The sequence below is a fragment of the Podarcis erhardii genome (genome assembly GCF_964252035.2).
Source record: "Podarcis erhardii genome assembly, chromosome: 1".
NCBI lineage: Eukaryota > Metazoa > Chordata > Lepidosauria > Squamata > Lacertidae > Podarcis > Podarcis erhardii.
Window position 1 is genome coordinate 113,712,319 of NC_138497.1, and position 17,029 is coordinate 113,729,347.

At 41.2% G+C, this 17,029-nt stretch overlaps 1 protein-coding gene and 1 long non-coding RNA gene across 2 annotated transcripts in view; one reads left to right on the forward strand and one right to left on the reverse strand.

The window, feature by feature from the left end:
- Nucleotides 1-17,029, reverse strand: part of ZNF804A (zinc finger protein 804A) — a 254,590-nt gene that overhangs the window by 81,509 nt on the left and 156,052 nt on the right. The window contains exon 2 of the mRNA XM_081858908.1: nucleotides 4,604-4,747. Coding sequence (XP_081715034.1) covers nucleotides 4,604-4,747 — 144 coding nt within the window. The remainder of the gene's footprint in view (nucleotides 1-4,603; nucleotides 4,748-17,029) is intronic.
- Nucleotides 1-17,029, forward strand: part of LOC309335933 — a 771,786-nt gene that overhangs the window by 44,639 nt on the left and 710,118 nt on the right. The gene's annotated exons all lie outside the window — the stretch shown is intronic.

The window sequence follows — 17,029 nt, forward strand, 5'->3', positions numbered from 1 at the left end:
AAGCACCCCCGGGTGCAAGTAGATAAATAGGGACTGCTTACTAGCGGGAAGGTAAACGGCGTTTCCGTGTGCTGCGCTGGCTCGCCAGATGCAGCTTGTCACGCTGGCCATGTGACCCGGAAGTGTCTGCGGACAGCGCTGGCCCCCGGCCTCTTGAGTGAGATGGGCGCACAACCCTAGAGTCGGTCACGACTGGCCCGTACGGGCAGGGGTACCTTTACCTTTACCTTTAAACAGATTTAAAATGCATGTAGTAATTTAAGAAAACATACAAAAACATCATCCATATTTTTTCTTAAAAAAACCCAAAATATATAGAAGGAAGAGATTAAAAGGCCTAGGGAAATAAGATATTTTTTACCAGCCACCGAATCCAAATAGCATTTCAATAAAGATTCCTCAACCCCCACCCAAAGTTTTATTGATTGGTGGTGAAGAGTCATCCCACAACAGTTCACTAAACATGTCTGATAAGGACAGTGGCGGATGTACTAGGAAAGAAAGGAAGGTAGGTAGGAAGGAAGGACAATGAGCCAACTATCCCTTTGAGGTTTGGTAATCTAAAAAAAGTTACATTTCCAAAACTGTCACAGTGGCAGATTCCCGTGACACAAAAGTTATGCAAAAACTGATATAACTACTTTTACCAAGGGACAGAATACCCAACAGTTCAAATGATGTAAGTAGAATAAAAAAAACTGCTTGCCCACATTTTTGAACAGTATAATATCAGCAGAAGTGAGGAAACCACAATAATGATATTGCTAAGAAAAGTCTCCACGAAGAAGCCAGGCCACCACAATTTGTGCTCCACCAGCCATATTTAGCATCCAGAAATTTCCACACAGAAGCATTTTGCTTGCCAATTTCAACATTGCTTCTACCCTCAGCACCCATTTTGAGCCAAAATACAACATTCTGGTGCTCTTCCTCTAGGTTGCAAGTACTTCGCCATTGAGGTGGGTGTGTCCAGTCAAATTTAGCTGCTCAAGCCACTCTTGTTCCTCTGATTTTTTTAAAATTGCAATCTTTATTTATGACTGCTTGAAATAATGGGCTTCTAGCATGCAAAGATGCTCTACTGCTTGAAGAAAGATGATTGTGGTCAAAATTACAAAGAAGTTCTTTGCTTTGCATGAGCTGTTGTCTCTCAAGATGGTTTTATAACACACCAGTTTATAGGCTGAGGTAGTCCATGTGGTGCTATCCAGATGCTGTTGAACTAGAACTCCCATCATCCCTGGCTATTAGCCATGCTTAGATAGTAGTTGTAGTCTGTGATATCTGGAGGGCAGCACATCAGCTATCTAAGTTAAATGTTATAACCTATGTCTTCCTTATTCACAATTTTTTTAAAACTTGCAATGCAACCTCTGGGAGACTCCAGTGCTGCATGATAAGAAATATCCCACTATGACCTCCGTAAGAGCTGGAAGAAACATTTTCTCCTTCTGCTCACAGTCGGGTTTTATTTAATCCAAGCCCCTTAGTTTCTTGCTATTTATTCCATTTTGTCAAATATTTATACAGGATGCTAACAGGTAAAATAAGGTATAGTCGTTTTTCCTCCCTTAAATATCCTGTTTATCTGTCTCCAGCAAGATGTTCAGTTCTCCACACTTCTATGTGAATCATAAACCACTTAAGGGCTGAGAGATAAATTTGTGTGCTAACAGATTCATGTTTACTTCTGCTTCAAATTAAAAAATGGAAAGGGAAGGGGAGAACACAGCAAAAAAAAAATTGTGTTAGGTCAAAAGACATTTTCACTGGATACAAAAACAGTACTGGAGGAAATTAAATAGGATGAAAATGCCCCCCTTTTTTGACCCATTCACATGCAGTAAAAATGAGGGCGCATTTTGGTGAACTGGGGGTGTATGAGCAAAAGTTACCATTTTTTACAGGGAGAGCCTTGCTGTTTGAAAGCACAGCTTCTTATTTTTCTTATAAAGTAAAGACGTCCAAACTGTGGACCTGATCCTTCGGACACATGTAGCCCTCTAGCCTGCATGGCTACTGTTTGGGTATGATGGGATTTGTAGTCCAGGAACAATGAAAGCATCACAGGTACTCCACTCCTGCTTTAGGGAAAATGCAGTCCCATCCAAAAGAGGTTTAACCGTTCACTATTCACCATCCTCAGTTTTCAACTGAAGTGTCATGAGTTTGAACTCTCGGCTCAGATCTTGTGATCCCATTAGAGGACAATGTGTCAAACATTATTATGAGCTAGATTTTTTTAAAAAAACCAACCCAAAACATTTAAGTATGTACACTCAGAATTCCCAGGTAAGTGTCCTTAGAATTGCATCCTGTAGCATTTGGAAGAAACAAATTTTAGTGTACAGTGGTACCTCAGGTTAAGTACTTAATTTGTTCCAGAGGTCCGTTCTTAACCTGAAACTGTTCTTAACCCGAAGCACCACTTTAGCTAATGGGGCCTCCTGCTGCTGCCGCGCCGCCAGAGCATGATTTCTGTTCTTATCCTGAAGCAAAGTTCTTAACCTGAAGTGTATGTAACATGAAGCGTATGTAACCCGAGGTACCACTGTATTGCTATGTGCCACCCCAATCTCTGAAGGATATGAGATTCCAAGGGTACCGGGCATGCATGAAACAGGGTTCATGTTTTCTTTTGGAACAATGAGGCACAGCGGAGACTGTGGTGTCTTTATGATATATGGTTTATTAATGCATATTTACAGCCTGAATCTAGATTGAGAGAGTTCAGAGCATTCAGATTCCAATAGGGTCTCTTGCTTCTCCCATAGGCACAGCAAGCTTGGGTCTCAGAACAGAGAAATCAGCCATGCTCTCTGTCTCTTTAGGTTATCACAGTCAGCTATCACATGGTGCCCCTGACCCCCTTTTCTTCTTCCTTGTTGCAGCTAACAGACTGAAAAGGATCCCCCCTCCCCAACCTACATCACCCAAACTGAAATCATAAACCCCTAAACCCATGTAGAAGAAGGGGCTCCTTCCCTCCCATTGCTGTCTGGCACTGAGTGTCCTGATGACTCATCTTTTGATTACTCATCACCAGTCTTTGTCCCCCTAATAACCTACACTCAGCAATCACTAGACTGGCCTGGTTTGTTAACATAAACTTAATTCAGGGGTTCAGTGTTTGCCATAGTTTAACTCTCCAAACCTTGATTAATTTCTAACTTTTATTGGATCCAGGAATTTAGGGTGTCTCACACCGCACAAACTCATAAGTCACCTTCTTATTTGCCTGGTTTTGTCATTGCACAAGTTAAAAGCTTGCATACAAATAAAACACAAACATCTAAAAAAAATACCTTAACTATTTTATATGTCTTATATTCTCCAATCTTAGGGTCAACATGACAACAGCTGTCTATACAAGGCAAGCATGTACATTCAGGCCATCCGCAATTACTGTGGATGTAATTGATAAGAAATCAAATCAGGAGAGCACCGAGGATGTAATCACTCATATGGAGCCTTGCAAGCTTTAATCAGCAGATTAATCCATTAACGCTTTAGTTGATTAATTGGTTAGGAGTCCAATATTAATCAGTGAAGGCAAATTTTAATTGATGGGGCTGAGAGTGAAAGAAACCCTTGCTAATCTTCTGAAGCTATTTTGGTTCTGGTGCATCAGAAACAGGAATAAAATATTAAAGAAGGAACCATTAGTAGTCATGCTTGTTTATTAAATGGTGAGTTTTCACACGTCCTTCAGAATCTCAAAGACGCCAGTACTGGAAAGTTTTATAATAGAGAAATAAATTTTAATTACGGTAATTAATTTTACGCTTTCCATCCCAACTTTTAGCAACATTTTAAAGTGCCTAATAATATAGGGGGGAAAACAGTGCAGTTGTGTACATGTTTACTCAAAGGTAAGTCTGGCTGATTTCAAAGGGGCTGACCCCCAGGTAGGCAAATATAAGATAGTAGCCAAACACAATAAAATATAATAAAACAGCAGAACACCAACAAGTGATTAGATGATGTCAAAAGGTGTTGTCCCACACTTTCCAATGAATTCCCCGTCACTTTCCTTATCTCAAAAAGTCAGATCTTTTGCAAGAAGCGGGCTTGTTGATCAAGACTCTATGGTCACATCCACACAATACATATAAAACACTATTAAACCACTTTAAACAGTCGTGACTCCCCCCCCCGCCGCAAATCTGGAGACCTGTAGTTTGTTAAGGGTACTGAGAGTTGTCAAGAGACCCCTATTCCCCTCACATAGCTACAATTCCCAGAGTTCCTTGCAAAGCAGAATTGAAGGGGTCTCTGTTTACCACTTTCAGCACCTTTAACAAATGACACTTCCCAGAATTCCTTGTGGGAAGCCATGACAGTTGAAGGTGGTGCCACAGTGCTTTAAATATATGGTGCAAATGTATCCTATAATTCTGCAGCCTGAACTTGCTGGTATGTGATAGAATCCAACCCCTGAATAGTGACAGTCTGTTAGTACCCTCTTCCTTCAAAATGGCGCACACTTGTTATAACCACAGGTCTTTCATTTTCAACCAGGGTTTCAGGCACAAAACAGCAGTGGAAAAAATACCTTTGCTATTTACATCATTTTGGCAGTCATGAAAATGCAGGCACTTACCTGTTTGTGCGCGTGGTCATAGGAGTTGATGTGATTGTCAAACTCTTGATGCTTATAGTATTGTTTATCACAAAGTTCACAATAGAAGTTGGCTTTAAGGTCTTCCAGAGCCTTGGCGATTGTATTCTCCTTTTCAGCATAATCCTGTAGAGAGGAAGAGTAAGGATTCTTAGTTGTTATTCCAATGTTACAAATATGAGGGATGGGTTGTTGGTTTTTTGTACTGGGTAAGTTAATCAAATTTGTCAACCTGTAACTAAAAACTTGCTCTTACTTGCTTTATCAGCAGAGGAGCATAACATTTTTGCACACTCCAATTTGCACTTCCAACTGACAGCTACCTCTAGGGCTAAGGAAACATGTCTTTTAATCTTATGGAAAAGGAAATAAATAAAATGAATATTTATCTTGCTTACGGCTGTGTAAATGTTAATTTCTATCTGTGGCGGGGGGACGACGACGACACACACATTAGTGTGGTCAAAACCTTCAGAGCATAAATACATTTCAGCAGAACACATATGGAAATTAAGACAGTCATTTAATTTGGTTACAGGGCTGTTTTCAGTAAACAGTAATAAACAAATTGCTGCTTGAATATTAGGAATAAAAAGGGGGAAGGGAATAAATATGTAGGAGGATGATTCTACAACTGAATCATTATTTATTTTCAGGCTACAACTGAATAATTATTTTTTTTAAAAAAAATGGCTATAGTTTGGGGATGGGCAATCTGTTGTCAGTGAACTACAACTCCCTTCAACCCTGACATGCTGGCTGCGGCTGATGGGAGTTGGAATCCAATGATATCTGGAGGGTCAAAAGTGCCCCCATCCCTGGCACAGGCCATGTTTTTTGCTGGGGTTGAATCAGCCAGTGATGAAAGAAAGACTGCCACTTACTGTGGCCTCAGTAGCATATACAGTATAAAGCAGGGGTCAGCAAACTTTTTCAGCAGGGGGCCAGTCCACTGTCCCTCAGACCTTGTGGGGGGGGCCAGACTAGATTTTTGGGGGGAAATGAACAGATTCCTATGCCCCACAAATAACCCAGAGATGCATTTTAAATAAAAGCACACATTCTACTCATGTAAAAACACCAGGCAGGCCCCACAGAGATGCATTTTAAATAAAAGGACACATTCTATTCATGTAAAAACATACTGATTCCTGGACCGTCCGTGGGCTGGATTTAAGAAGGTGATTGGGCCGGAGCCGGCCCCCGGGCCTTAGTTTGCCTACCCATGGTATAAAGTGTTCCTTTGCTTTCCCGCTTTACATGCCACATTTAACTTTTCCTAATTTTAGAGCTGAAGAATTGATGCTTTTGAATTGTGGTGCTGGAGGAGACTCTTGAGAGTCCCATGGACTGCAAGAAGATCAAACCTATCCATTCTTAAGGAAATCAGCCCTGAGTGCTCACTGGAAGGACAGATCGTGGAGCTGAGACTCCAATACTTTGGCCCCCTCATGAGAAGAGAAGACTCCCTGGAAAAGACCCTGATGTTGGGAAAGATGGAGGGCACAAGGAGAAGGGGATGACAGAGGATGAGATGGTTGGATAGTGTTCTCGAAGCTACTAACATGAATTTGACCAAACTGCGGGAGGCAGTGGAAGACAGGAGTGCCTGGCGTGCTCTGGTCCATGGGGTCATGAAGAGTCGGACATGACTAAATGACTAAACAACAACAAGGCAATGGTGATACACTCATTGATTGGATGCAAATGCTGAGCAGCACCTGACTTATACTGAGACAGACCATTGGTCCATCAAGCTCAAGGCTGTCAATACTGATGGGCAGTGTGGCTCTTCAGGCTTTCAAATACATTCCCCAGCCCTTCCTACTGGCAATTGACAGTTCTTAGACAGGCTACTATGTATCGATCTACTAAATCCCCATTTTCTTCCCATCTCAAAGGACCCTCACAGCCCTCTCTTTGCATAGCTAGCCTAAATCCTGAATAAATGTGAGGATTCCTACTCAAGCAAAACCTCTGAGGGATGTTGAGGATTTCTTAAGACTAGCAGTGCATCTTAGGGGGGTTTTCTGTATCTTCTGGCCAATTTTGCCTAAATGGAAATTCAGAGTGCATCTCAGGTGTGAGATGTGAGGAGCTACACAAGAAACCTAAAGCATTTTGATAAGACTGTTGAAATCCCTAGAAACCGTTCTCCATATTTCTCAGTGATGAGTGGCTGTTTTTGTCTTCCTTCTGGCATAAAGTGTAGGAGGGGTTATGGCTCTGCATGCAGGAAGTCCCAGATTCAGTCCCTGGAACCTCTTCTTGAAACCTCTCCCATCCATCAGACAGGATGGAAGGACCTTGACCTGAGTTCCAAGAGAGCTGCTACCAGACAGAAGACAAGAATGGGCTCCATGGACAAAAACTGACCTAGTAGGTGATAATTTCATCTGTTCCTAAATACTTATTTTCAGTGTTGAACATTGCCATCTCCCACAAACAGTGATTGCTGCCTTCTGCAATGTGTTATCTAATAATTTCCCCATTTTCTTCACAGGCAACTGCGCGCGCGCACACACACACACACACCCCTAAATGCACACCATAACTGTGCAGCTGAAAAATTGTCCTGAAGCAAAACCTGAAACTGATGTATGCCAATGGAAAAACCAGTCCGATCATTTTAAGGTACCACTAAATCCTGCCATGCTTGTGATGGAATGGCTGCTTTACTACAGTCTTCTGTGTGTTCTACATAAGTTAAGTATTTGTTACTGCAAAATGACTTTTTTAAAAAAAGGGGAAAAGGAGTTCCATAAAATCGCTTGATTAAGTTTTTAAATGTTAGGCAAGCAGTTTTGCATGGAGATATGGTTATTATTTATTATTTATGATGCTCTTCTGGTACTTTAAAAAGGAAGAACTAAATCAAAGGGATAATATTATTGCATATGAGCGTGCAAATACCAGATGATATCAACGAGCTCTTGCAGACCTTTCCTCGCTCTTATCATTTCACAGAATATGACCAGGATTTCGCAAAACACATTATTATTATTTACTAAGCATATTTGGCTTATGGATGAATAAAATTGGGCATTCTGGTGTCTTCTGGTTTGATGTAAGTTACCTTAAACTGTGGGAGAACAATATAGTTAGTCAAAAATTAACCTCAGCAGGTTCATGAGACATACTGGTTATGACTTGCAGAGGATTTGTACTGCATTGTGATAAAGAAGCAGCATTATTGACTGTGGTATTAATGGAACCTCCTGGGTGTCCTCAATGATATCAGCAACAGCAGATAAAACACTCAAAAAGACAGCTTGCCCACCACAACTGATCTTTCTCTGTATTGTGTAGCCTCGGGTTGCATGCGTTTGGGGACATACAAATAGGATCTGCAAAATGTTGCACTGTGGTGTGTACCTGTTCAGAGTTTCAGTCAGCTCACCAACCATGCCCATTTCCAGAATACTGCATTCCACTCCATTCCACTCCATTCTCTCCCTCCCCACACATACAGACAGGTTTCACTTTCCTCTGCTGTCAGTCAGCTAGCAGTCCATGCCAGCTGAGCATGCTTAGATATCAATCAGCTGTGGGGAATCACAAACAGTTGTGTACAACTGGAAGTCCTTGCACAGGGCTTCTGCTGACAGGGCTTGTTAGGCAAATCCTAATGAATTCTGTGGGTTTCTGTGAGCCAAGTGGATCCTCCCGCTTGTCTGTGGGTTGTGGCATTTTGGTTACACAAGGATCCACGCTCCGAGAATGAGCTCATCATTGGTTTCCAAACAGGAATATTTCTCAGTCCTTGGAAATGTCATTGTTAGAACCTGGGGTCTTCCACAAGTAAAGCATATGGTCTATCACTGAGCTACAGCTCTCTCCCAAACAGAGGAACAGAATGTGACTATGCAAAGTCTGTGCATGGGGCCAGTCCTATTAGGAGGAACCTTAGAGTGCATGGGCTTTTAGCTCCAGCGCCCCTGGAAACCACTGCCTTAATGCCATGTCCAAATGGCCATTTGAGGAAATATTTGTAGACCAAATCAACTCTGTTATATATTCTCATCCTGTTGGTCATGTTCCATCAGGCCAAACCTAAGCATTTGGAACTACCATTTATTTAAATGGCAGAATTATGCACAAATATAACTGTCTCATTCAAATCAGGGAGACTTAGAGTTAGCTTTGGAAGAATTATGGGAACTTTAATTTTTATATATTTTTTGCAAATCGGTATCTTACTTCCCCAAATTATATCTTTTCGCAACCTACTCCCCCAATTTGTGCCTATTTAAAGAAGCCACATTTCCCCTTGGCTTCTTCTTTTTCACTTTAATTAGTATTTTCTACAAATGAAATGAAAAAAAAAATGGCAATCATGACAGAGCTTGTCAAACATTATTATGTATACTTAAGTCATTTATTTTTCATTCCCCCTGAGATTCATTACAATCTACAAACTGATTTCCTTTCAAATACATATCTTTTAAGCTGGGTTTTTGTTTTGTTTTTTAAATAATTAAATACAAATCAGTGGCTGCAGAAAGTGCATCTTTCTTATTCGTCTTGTTGAGATGATCCAGAAATGTACCCTGAATGAAAGTAAATACCTATTATGAATAAAACACTTTAGAATTTAAAATTATATGTATTCAAACAGATGCTAGTTGAAATCCAAAGAGAAGGCTTGGTGATTCTTCACCTCCTTCTGTAGAGATGCTTCTCTAAAACCCATTGCTCTACCCAGTGGCGTAGCGTGGGTTGTCAGCACCCGGGGCAAGGCAAGTAATTTGCGCCCCCTAACCCATGGATTTGCGCCCCCAACCCGTGGATTTGCGCCCCCTAACCCGTGGATTTGCCCTAACCCCAGATGTTGCGCCCGGTGCGGCCGGCCCCCCCTGCACCCCCCACGCTACGCCACTGGCTCTACCTCAGTTTCCATTTGACAATAGCTCTCCAATCTATTAAGCCTTTTAATGGAAATTTACCATCTTTCTTCTGTCCTGTTATTTCCCTAGGAAATCTCATCACTAGTCCTGCTTTATGCATGATGAAGTTATATGCTATAAGTACTTAAAGATCAAGTCACCGAAAAGATGCCTCCCAATCGGGCAGGTCTCAAATAATTGTACAGAGACTTGCTTCTATCTGCTGCTTTGCCTTCTTTTCTTTCTTTTTTCTCCTAAGCACAAGAGGGAAGTTCAAAAACACACTTCAAGAAGCATATTTTAGTTTATTGCCCATGAGTCCTAACATCCTTCCTCCCTTGTTGTGAAGAATACATTTTCTTTCAAATAAATTTGGTTATTCTGTGGAGAACAAGTTCAAGATGAATTTTAAGTTCATTGATTACTCAAAAAGTCCCTCGGGTGCAAACGAGGCCTTCCATGGGCACACCAGTATGAGTCTAGTGCATGTGTACATGTCTTTTTGCATACAGCATCACCTTCTGTTTCTCCTGAAGAGAACTTTGGACTCCCCTCACAGTCAGGTACAGAGGGAGGATGTTTTAGGGTTCTCACAAATCTCAGATGGGCATACAAGAGTTCTCAAGTGTCCAATCATAATGACTCTCAGCCAACCCACACATCTAAACACAGGCCCTAAGCTCCAATACCAAAAACCCAACAGATGCATGAAATGTACTTGAGAAATTTTACTAGTCTTTTCTCAACACTTTTGGCTTGCCACAAAAACTCTCAGATGGGAAAGTTACACAAGTTACAAACACACACACACACACACACACACACACACAACACAACACTTTTCAATTGCTGAATTCCAGTTTAGGTGAAATCTCCCCCATCTCCGTTCGTTCCATGTCCCATCCTTGTACATTACTTCCTTTCTACTTGCCAAAATTTAGAGGCTTATGGAATTCCCATGAGACTTCATCCTCCTCCTGACTAGACTTCTGAAGTATTTTTGGCCTAGGTAGTCACTTCTCAGATTTTAAATACTCCATTGCCCTTGGCTGCAAGAGCTGAACTCTGCCAGATACTCCTGATAATATATCTGACAGTAAATAACTTAGTTATATCAAATACCCCAATTGTTTTCTGGGGTTGTGAAAAAATGTTATGTTTCTAGAATAAGTTAGGGTTGCCATATTTTAAAAATATTTTGGCTCCACCTACTGTTGTCTTCCATGCTTTCCACCCTACCAGCCACCACTGACAGCTTCACATATCCCTACTGTAATAAAAAATTGATCCTGCAAGTGTTGCTCTCTGGGCATAAAAATACAATAATAACATGTAACATAGCTAGCAATATGCTGCCTTTCATGACACTCAATATCAGCTGTCTGAAGCAGCTGGCTCCCTTTCCTCAATGATAGGGCTGGCCCTAACTGTTTTTATTTTCCTAGGTTCCCTAAAATGTGGAGAGGCAACCGATGCTTTGCATCAAGCCAGTTTTGTGACTTATAAAATGTGTTTCTCCTTTTTTATTTGTATTTATGGCTATACTGAATAAACAGTTTTTATTTCTCAAAATCTCAGACTGCTTTTACAATCTGTGTACTGAGTTTTACAAGGATTTTTATATCTGACTGGAAAAGCAGCGCATTCGGGGAGGGATAGCCAGTGAAACTTTTTAGCCATTGAGACCACCGAAGGCTTCAATCTGATGAACTCCCTCCCCCCCCCCCCGCACAGTCTGACAGCCAGATTACTTCCTAAAGGCAGTTCCTTAGTAGCGAGCTGTGACTTCACAAGATCTGAAGTAAACGTGTTAATGATTTAATCTATGAAACGGCTGAATCTGTGAAAATGTTAAAAGTTCTCTCCAAAGGTCACTTTATCGAAAACACTGAGGGCTGATATACACACAAGTACGTGATGTCTTGGTGAGATGGGTTCAGCTTTCAAATGTGGGTAATGCTTGTAGATGCATAAGTACAAGGACATGTTTAGGATTCTACATGGTTTTGTACAAAGAATGCTTCTATCCAAATTCCTCCCCCATGCCAGAATCGTATGCCCAATAAAGGAATTCTAGCTTGCCATTTTTTTAGACCAGGATTACCTTTGCCCACATTACTTTTTCAGTCCCTGCCGACAAAGTCAGTATATGAATTATGATTGCCAAAGGAACTAGTGCCCTGATATCACCCACGGTGGTCAGGAATGTGAGTGAGGGTTATAGAGATTGCCTAAGGTCGCCATTGAGAGGTGCTGCTTCCTTATGATGAACTCCCATTTCCAGGTGATTGCATGTGAATCAAAACAGTCACATGGTGAGATCCCGCCTCCCAACCTGATTGGTTCCTTGCCAGGGTGACGGGTCCCAAGGTCCTATGGAATTAATCATGCCCATGTGGTCAATTCCCTAGTGGTGTGGGATTATAATACAGAGAAGCGTCTTAAAGTGCCCTTCTCTCTATGTGTATCTGGTGTGTAAAAATGGCCAAGTGTGAAGAAAGAGAAAATGGTGAGAAGGATTTCATTTTTCAGTGGGATCCTTACACCCCACTGAAAAGTTTGTGCCCCTCTTTAAAGTCTCTGACAACCAAATTGACATGCACAGAAGCTGGTCTGAGCTTGACTCACCACTGTTCAGCCCACGTAACATGGCTGAAATTCAATTTCAGTGCAAGCCAGACTTGAATGGCAGCCAACCCACAGTGGAGTTCTAGGATTTTAGTTGCAATATTTATCTTGCAAGATACATCTGAAATCTCAAAGTGCCCTTTGAATAGTTTCACACAAAGCAAGAAGGAATCGATTTAATTTGGTCTAAAATTATCACTGTTTCCATGGGCAGCTCCTTAATTAAAATAGCATTTTCTTGACTGCCTACTGATCATATTCCTGTTGGCTTTTTTTCATCATGGCAGATATGAAAAACATGCTCACTGTGAGCATTTCGTGTTAGCACTCTGACTCAGCAGTTTATCCCATGGCGTCTTTAATTTGTTACAAACTAAATCTTCTTACGAACAACAGCAAGAACTAAAGGTCAGACAGAAAATCAATGCTGACATCTCTGGCTGCCCTGCAGAACCTTGCTTCTTCACTGGCTTAATTCTTTTTCTTTGATTCCTTTAGACTCCAAGCCCTCATCAGTCCCAGCAAGAATGGCCAATGGTCAAGGATGATGACAGTTGTCAGAGGGCCACAGGTTGACCACCCCGCTATAAGAGGTGTCTAATCTGCACATCCACAACTTTGTAGGAAAAATACACTCTTCCTTTAGTGAACCATGAAGAACTTTCAAAAAATGAAAACAAGAACCATCATCATCATCATCACCACCACCACCATCATTATTATTGATATTTAATAGGTGTAAATTCAAGACAATGTAGTGATCTGTCGGAGCCACCTTGAGAAATTGCATGAAAGATATATTTAAAAACATGAAAACAACTTCCTCTTTTAGAGCTTCCCTTAGGATTCCTTAGAAACCTCTCCTCCACCCCATAGTGTAGGAACCTAAACATCTGCCTAAATATTGTGCTAGATGCAGTCAAGCCACCTCTCAGGTGGACACTATTGTCATTATAAGAGAACAAGAGAGGCATTCATGGTGAGTTCCAGCACCATGTTTTCTAGAAAAATAGCCCTCCACGTTTTATATCATAGACCAGCCAAATATTACTGCACTTGCCCTAGGGTTAGCAATTTCAAAAACTCTTAGCCTTCCTACCTCACAGGGTTGTTGTGAGGATCAAATGGGGGAGGAGGAATAGAACCACATGCAGGAGCTTCTTGGAAGATAAAGGTGGTATATAAATGTAAGAAATTACATGACAGGAAGCAGGAGTTTCAGCTGCTGATACAGTCAACCAGTTCCTCCTGTGTTGCGTCTAGTGCTTTACCATGGTACCACCTGAGCATCCTTGAGGTTGCTTGGGGTAGACCTGGCTTGTGTGGAGTCATCTGGTCTTCACAGAGAGCCCTACCAATGCTCCTTCTACCACCTCTGACTATCATGATATGGGCAAAGCCAGCATTCCTGTTTATAGTACAATATTGCAGAGAAGAACGTGTCAGTATTCAGGTGATTGTTGTCACCACCCTTTATTGGGGGTTAAGGCTTTGCTTTTATTTTAAATGGCACCTTGTAGTACAAAATTTACCAAATATGAGTCTTTCATTGCTGACCTTTCATGTTCAATCTTAAAGGTAATGAGAATGGTGCACTAAAATAGAGATTCATTTACCTTTCAGGAAGCTTTCCTGCAACATTTTCTCTCCCAAATTGGTTAAATATTTGCAAGCAGGCACATTCTGCCTTTTCCAATAAACAAAACACTTCCCTCCCCTGGCAATTTCATTTCTGGTTCTAATCAATTTGTTTATGGCACCATAACTGCCGCCATAACCCACCCCCTAAGGACACACACATAGAAAGAGGACAAGGCGGGGTGCAATAATTATTCTTACACAGTACAGTTAAAGCGCAGGCTGTGAAAGAGCGTACACACTAAATTAAAATTAGAGACAGGAAGGTATTAGGGCAAGGAGATGTAAATTGTTTTAATGTGCATCTAAGTAGCTGTTAGAAGCTAAAAATCATTTCCCACAAAACTGTCTGTGGTTGTATTGTAAGACCTGAAAAGCGACTTACCAAAAAAGGTGATTTTTTTTTTAAAGGGCTGAAATAAAACAGTCTTCTCTTAAGATAAAATATATTCTTCTAAATCTCTCTTTAGGCATCCCCTAGCCTTGTTCAGGAAAGATGTGCGGAGAGCTAGCTCCACCTCATATTTCCTCATCACTCCATACAAGTTGGAGGGCAGGTGTCTGAAGCAAGCAGTCTTCTGTACGCATAGATCACCATGAAGCTGCCTGCTTCAGAAGATGGTCTTCCAACATATGAAAGATGATTGAACCGGCGATGAGGGGTGGAGCTAACACACTTATTCCTCCACCTTGGGTTCACTGAAATTCTTAAAGAGTGCCTAAAGAGATCTTAAATCCATGCAAGTATTATTTGTCCATTTGTCCTCTTAAATCAATGTGCAGAAAGTGTTCCTACCTACTCAAAGGTGTACCAGTATAATCCCTCTAGAATGTGGGAAGGCAACACATTTATGAGCTAGAAACGGTTGCTCCAATAGGTGCAAACTTAGGGACCAAGATACCATCAGCTACTGTAAATACAGAGAGATGTCAAACTGAAGGTTATGTCCCACTGCCAGTATGTTGTAAGCTTAATATTATGTACGGCCAGCACTAGCCAACAAAACATCTTCAGGTAGATTCGTTAAATTATTCATTGCCAAGCCGCAATGTAGCTTTAAGGGGTGTAGTTTGTACAATAGAAGATATTCTGTCAAGTCACCAGAGTCCAAAAAGGAAGCAAATTTAAGAGCCAGTCCGACAGAGTCTTTTTGACACCCACCCAATTCTGTCCAATAATTTACAAATTCAACCAGGCACCAACCATTGAGTTCTGCCTCTGTCAAGCCCCTTCCCTCAAGGCTGAGATAAGCAGTCTAGAACACTTAATTTCAGTGTAAAATAAAATTTTGAGTTCTGGTATGGAATTCTAAAATAATTTCCCTTTTGCCCAATCAAACAGATAGAAATGGTCTATTTTTCAAAAATTTCATTAGGCTAAGAGAAGAAAGCAGCTCTGCTGTGGTCAATAATTTCTCTCTCTCTTAGGAAATAAAAACTTAACTCATAGAAACATGACTGATCAGGCCTGAAAACTGACATGTCAAAGTACCATACAGTGGTACCTTGGTTTGCAACCATTTTGGATTACAACCGTTACAACGTCAAACCCTGAAGTGTGTGTCCCTTTTTTTGGATTACAATCCATTTTTTTGGATTACAACCAATTTTTTGGGGGGGAGGCCCCATTGGCGAAAGCGCGCCTTGGGTTACAACCTGTTTTGGTTTACAACCGGACGTCCGGAATGGATTATGGTTGTAATCCAAGTACAGGTATCCCTGTACTTGGAATTTTCTGTTCTGATTTGAGTTGGAGTTGAGTGCCCTGTATCCTTTCACGTCATTATATTCTGCCTCATTAAGCACTCTGTTTTCTTAGCTGAATGGCTTTCACATTCACAAGATTGGCATTGCAAAGCAGAGTTTGAGTCTAAGATACAGAGTCACTTTAGCGAGTTCACCCAGTCTCTTTATGGACTATCAATGAGTACTAAATTGTTTCCATCGGTGTAGCAATTCATCACTTCCCTACAGATTTTTGTCTTAATGTTGTTCCTCTGTGGAACCAGCAGCCTACCAAGAGGAGCTGCTGACAATAACAAACACACATAGCAAGACTTTAATAATGGAGGTGCTCTCTACATCTTTTTTTCTGAATAGTCTCTGCGCACATGGTAAGTGGCCAGTCAGCTGAGTTATCAGCTTTCTTACAGGAATCCTTTGAGCCCCGAGGAGACATTTGGTTAATGTGTATCATTGACAGACAGTCTACATCTTTATAATGTTCATGTTTTCAAGTTGCATAGTCAATATTCTGATATTATTATTAATAATTATAACAATTATAAATAATAAATTAAAGCAATTGACTTGGTGTGTACTGGTGGAAAATTACAGAAGGTGCACTCATGTACACACACAGAACTAAAAGAAAGCAATCCACCTGAATGGTTTTCAGAAGAGGCATCTCAATAACGTCATATTAAAATAAATCTTAAAGATGTACTTAATTGTACTTATCATAGGAAGCTGAAACTAAAACTTTGCAAAGCTTTGATACATAGGATTACATATATATATATATATATATATATATTTGCTTTCGTAGATTTTCACGGGTACAGGAATGCAGGTTTTGGTGTCCTCGGGTGTCTTCCCGTGTAAAAGTTGGGGTGTCTAGGCGACGTTTCGACGAGGTCTCACTCGTCATCTTCAGGCTGGTGCTTTCGGCTTCTTGTTACTGGAACAGAGCAGGATCTCAGTGTTTGAGTTCCTATAAATACTGTAGAGGGGGTGTGGTGTATAGCCTCCAATGTTCTGGGCAGAGAGGAAGTTCCCAGGCTAGTGTGCCTTTTCTTCTTTTGTTCCTTAATTACTTGAGAGATATCTTGAGTGATTTCTTGAGTGATATCCTGAGTACCACTTAGGTGGGTCATTAGGTGTGGATTAGTTGTTAAAGTCTTTGTGTCTTGACCTCTTGAACTTTGTGAAGAGTTTTCCTGAGAAGATGGCTGTACTGTACTTAGTTGTGCTCTGGCTTGGCTTCGTGTATAGGGGCGAGCTGTGGTTTTGTGGCTTGTGTCAGCCAGATCTGTGTAGGGATTGCAGGGGGGTGCAGCATCCGGAGGTGCCACCATGGATTGGCTACTGGATGGTGTCTGTAATTCATCTGTGGAGAGGGTCTGGGTTTGGGTCTGGTGTGGTTGATTGGTGTTGGCGTTCTGTGTGCCTCTGGATCTGGTGTCAGTTTTTGTGGGGAGGGCTAATTTCCAGATGTCTGGCAAGCGGGATGTGTCGTCACGCTTGTTCATGTTGT